Source organism: Macrobrachium rosenbergii, chromosome 39, assembly GCF_040412425.1.
Source record: "Macrobrachium rosenbergii isolate ZJJX-2024 chromosome 39, ASM4041242v1, whole genome shotgun sequence".
NCBI lineage: Eukaryota > Metazoa > Arthropoda > Malacostraca > Decapoda > Palaemonidae > Macrobrachium > Macrobrachium rosenbergii.
The window spans coordinates 15,891,796-15,896,685 of record NC_089779.1 but is presented as its reverse complement, the minus strand read 5'-3'; the positions used below and the strand labels follow the sequence as shown (position 1 = coordinate 15,896,685).

The window sequence follows — 4,890 nt, the reverse complement described above, 5'->3', positions numbered from 1 at the left end:
GGTATACCCAACCTTAAGTGGCCGTGACAACTACTGATCTCCTTAAGGAGACAGACCACCATTCAAAATTGGGCAGAAAACCAGTTTCGATGACAGAGGCAAAGTTGCCTATCTCGAACTGGTATACCCAACCTTAAGTGGCTTATGACAACTACTTATTCTTTAGGAGACAGGCCACCATCCAAAAGGTGGGCAGAAATCCAGTTTCGATGACAGAGGCAAATTGCCTATTTATTTCCGGAACTGGTATACCCAACCCATTTTAGTGGCCTGACAACTACTGATCTCCTTAAGGAGACAGGCCACCATCCAAAAGGTGGGCAGAAATCCAGTTTCGATGACAGAGGCAAAGTTGCTCTATGTCTTAGAACTGGTATACCCAACCTTAAGTGGCCCTGACAAACTACTGATCTCCTTAAGGAGACAGGCCACCATGCAAAAGGTGGGCAGAAATCCAGTTTCAATGACAGAGGCAAAGTTTTATTTGTCTCGAACTGGTATACCCAACCTTAAGTGGCCCTGACAACTACTGATCTCCTTAAGGAGACAGGCCACCAACCAAAATATGGGCAGAAATCCAGTTCCGATGACAGGGGCAAAGTTACCTGTCTGGAACTGGTATACCCAACCTTAAGTGGCCCTGACAACTACTGAGCTCCTTAAGGAGACAGGCCACCATCCAAAAGGTGGGCAGAAATCCAGTTTCGACGACAGAGGCAAAGTTGCCTGTCTCGAACTGGTATACCCAACCTTAAGTGGCCCTGACAACTACTGATCTCCTGAAGGAGACAGGCCACCAAGCAAAAGGTGGGCAGAAATCCAGTTTCGACAACAGAGGCAAAGTTGCCTGTCTGGAACTGGTATACCCAACCTTAAGTGGCCCTGACAACTACTGATCTCCTTAAGGAGACAGGCCACCATCCAAAAGGTGGGCAGAAATCCAGTTTCAATGACAGAGGCAAAGTTGCCTATGTCTGGAACTGGTATACCCAACCTTAAGTGGCCCTGACAACTACTGATCTCCTTCAGGAGACAGGCCACCATCCAAAAGGTGGGCAGAAATCCAGTTTCAATGACAGAGGCAAAGTTGTCTATGTCTGGAACTGGTATACCCAACCTTAAGTGGCCCTGACAACTACTGATCTCCTTAAAGGAGACAGGCCACCATCCAAAAGGTGGGCAGAAATCCAGTTTCAGTGACAGAGGCAAAGTTGCCTATGTCTCGAACTGGTATACCCAACCTTAAGTGGCCCTGACAACTACTGATCTCCTTAAGGAGACAGGCCACCATCCAAAAGGTGGGCAGAAATCCAGTTTCAATGACAGAGGCAAGGTTGCATGTCTCGAACTGGTATACCTAACCTTAAGTGGCCCTGACAACTACTGATCTCCTTAAGGAGACAGGCCACCATCCAAAAGGTGGGCAGAAATCCAGTTTCAATGACAGAGGCAAAGTTGTTTATGTCTGGAACTGGTATACCCAACCTTAAGTGGCCTTGGCATCTACTGATCTCCTTAAAGGAGACAGGCCACCATCCAAAAGGTGGGCAGAAATCCAGTTTCGATGACAGAGGCAAAGTTGCCTGTCTCAAACTGGTATACCCAACCTTAAGTGGCCCTGACAACTACTGATCTCCTTAAGGAGACAGGCCACTATCCAAATAAAAAATAAACAGAAATCCAGTTTCAATGACAGAGGCAAAGTTGCTATGTCTGGAACTGGTATACCCAACCTTAAGTGGCTCTGACAACTACTGATCTCCTTAAGGAGACAGGCCACTATCCAAAAGGTGGGCAGAAATCCAGTTTCAATGACAGAGGCAAAGTTGCCTATGTCTGGAACTGGTATGAATAAAACCTTAAGTGGCCCTGACAACTACTGATCTCCTTAAGGAGACAGGCCACCAACCAAAAGGTGGGCAGAAATCCAGTTTCGATGACAGAGGCAAAGTTGCCTGTCTCAAACTGGTATACCCAACCTTAAGTGGCCCTGACAACTACTGATCTCCTTAAGGAGACAGGCCACCAACCAAAAGGTGGGCAGAAATCCAGTTTCGATGACAGAGGCAAAGTTGCCTGTCTGGAACTGGTATACCCAACCTTAAGTGGCCCTGACAACTACTGATCTCCTTAAGGAGACAGGCCACCATGCAAAAGGTGGGCAGAAATCCAGTTTCGATGACAGAGGCAAAGTTGCCTATGTCTGGAACTGGTATACCCAACCTTAAGTGGCCCTAACAACTACTGATCTCCTTAAGGAGACAGGCCACCATCCAAAAGGTGGGCAGAAATCCAGTTTCAATGACAGAGGCAAAGTTGTCTGTCTCGAACTGGTATACCCAACCTTAAGTGGCCCTGACAGCTATTGATCTCCTTAAGGAGAGAGGCCACCATCCAAAAGGTGGGCAGAAATCCAGTTTCGATGACAAGCCCACGAGCATCGGCCAGTTATTAGCAAATATCAGCCCTGACGAGAGGAAAATAATAAGAGTTGGGAAGACCATTTATAAAATGATGATCTGTTTTATTGGCTTTTTGTTCAGTTACTAAAGTGATGAAATGAGATTCAAAGTTCACAGGAAATTACTTTAGTGGGTGGGTGGCACCCAGAATTCTGGCTGGACGTTTGTTGGTGCTGTTCCGTCACATTCCAAGGGTCGTTGCGATCGCTTTGGCCCAGTCGATGAGGTTTGCTGGAGGATGGGTGTTTGGGAGGCGGGGGGACCTCCCGTTGGCTGAAAGCATGGGGGGGTGGGGGATACGGCAGCCAACACCCATCCCAAAGCCTGCCCCATCGTATGGACCAAGAAGATCGCGACGACTCGGAACACGATGCAGCAGCATCAACTTTATCCAGTCAAAAATCCTTTTATCTTGGTTAGGTTTCTTCTGTTGTTCTTCTTGGCTTCTTCCTTTAATTTTCGTCGTCTTCGTTTTCTTCATCCTCTTCTTCTTCTTCGTCCTCTTCGTTTTCTTCATCCTCTTCTTCTTCTTCATCCTCTTCGTTTTCTTCATCCTCTTCTTCTTCTTCATCCTCTTCGTTTTCTTCATCCTCTTCTTCCTCTTCGTTTTCTCCATGGCATTCTTCATCTTCCTGTTCTTCGTCTGATTCATCGAATAAGTAAGGATCTTTGAACAGTTTATCTGCGTCCTTTCCTGTGTCCTTTTTTCTTCTTCTGCTTTTTTTCAGTCCTACTCGAGCTATCTTCCGCTGGTTGCAACCTTCCTGTTACTTTCCCGAACTCGACTTCTGGATTTCCTGCAGCCACTTCGCTCTGAAGTATTACATTTTGATCTAGTTCAGCAATTTTGTCTTTGAGAACTTTGTTCTCTTCATCCAGAGCATTATTCTTATTTTCATTTACTGTAGAATTTTTCGCCGAGGCCATTTCCCGTTCTTTTTCTAGATCACCATTTCTTGCAAGAACAACTGGTGTTTCTCGCTGTGAGGCTCTCAACTTTTCTTCAAGTTTTGTGGTTACCTGTTTTAATTTTTTCCTTTCCGCTTCATGTGCCTTAACTTTGTCTTCTAGGTAACCACAATAAAAATCGTTGTCAGAGGCTTGACTCCGCAGTTCTTCCAGTTTTTGTCGGTTCGCCTCACATTCTCGTTCTTTTTCCTTGAGTTGCTCCTTTAGGTTGTCAACTTCCATTCCTTTCTGGATTAGTGCTGCTTCGTACTCTTCCATTTTCATTCTCATCTCGTTGTTTAAATCGTCATTCCTTTGGATTAGAGCTGCTTCATTATTCTTCCTTTCGTCAATTTCATGGAGGAGGCTCAAGTTTTTGTTCTCAGCCTCCTTCCTGGCCTCCTTCAGTTGAGAGATCATTTGCGTAGCTGAGTGAACGTCATCTTCGAGTCTTGCGACAGCATCTCGAGCATGTCGGCCAGTCTTCTTTTCCTCAGTGTAGAAGTTTCCAAGAAGTCCTCCGAGAATAAGAGCCGTCGCGTTTTGACCAATAAAATATCCAAGGTTTTGTATAACATTTCCAATTACAAGAGATATCACTATTCCATAACGGATCAGAGCCATTAAGTAGTTCACAACAAAATTAACTTTGCCTAGTAGAGACATGGTTAACTTTCTTTGAACCTAATCGAAATGCTAGAATCAGAAAAAGCCACTGAGCTTCGGGGATTCCAAAGATCGTTATTTTTCGGCTTCAGCGCGAGTCTTTCTTCTGGAGATTCCTCACGGAGCCTTCGAAGGCACTTGGAGAAATTGAGGGAATGGTAGAAGGGGCTCTTGAAGGCGTCGACGGATTCAGAGATCTTGTAGATGAAGACGACCGTGAAGATGAAAAAATAAATGTCTTCGACGGACAAGTGACTAAAAAGGAAGTTAGAACTTTTATCATATCAGTCACAGTTGATTAATACAGAAAAAGAGAATGAAGAAATAAAAATTAGATAAAGTATTTAGGCTATTTTGATGAGAGAAGTCTAAATTTCTTTAGTTCACACACACACACACACACACACACACACACACACACACACACACACACACACACACACACACACACTCACTCACTGTGCAAGCGTATCTCGGTATTTAGAGAATCGTCTCAATATTTTACACCAGCCGTGTCCCAGGGTGTTAGGTAAGCGTTATTGGAGCTATATCGTGCCCTCCGAGGTCTCTGGAGTGGAGTCATTTTGAGGCTCTGGTGATCCCTGAAAGTGTGTGTGTGTATGTGTGTGTGTGTCCATAAGTCAGTCTTTTTATTTTGTCTTCCTTTAAGAGCATTAACTTCCCCTCCCATCAATATTTATATCAGCTTGCGTTTAGGCTCTCTCTCTCTCTCTCTCTCTCTCTCTCTCTCTCTCTCTCTCTCTCTCTCTCTCTCTCTCTCTCTCTCTATATATATATATATATATATATATAT

The 4,890-nt window shown here is 44.8% G+C and overlaps 1 protein-coding gene across 1 annotated transcript; it reads right to left on the bottom strand.

Moving 5' to 3' along the window:
- Window positions 1-2,914: 2,914 nt before the first annotated feature.
- On the bottom strand, window positions 2,915-4,076 carry LOC136825613 (troponin T, skeletal muscle-like). Its single transcript, XM_067082200.1, has 2 exons — window positions 3,197-4,076; window positions 2,915-3,105 (listed from the first exon to the last, which is right to left on the bottom strand). Exons 1-2 carry the CDS (start codon window positions 4,074-4,076, stop codon window positions 2,915-2,917), a joined length of 1,071 nt encoding a protein of 356 aa, XP_066938301.1.
- Window positions 4,077-4,890: the final 814 nt, after the last annotated feature.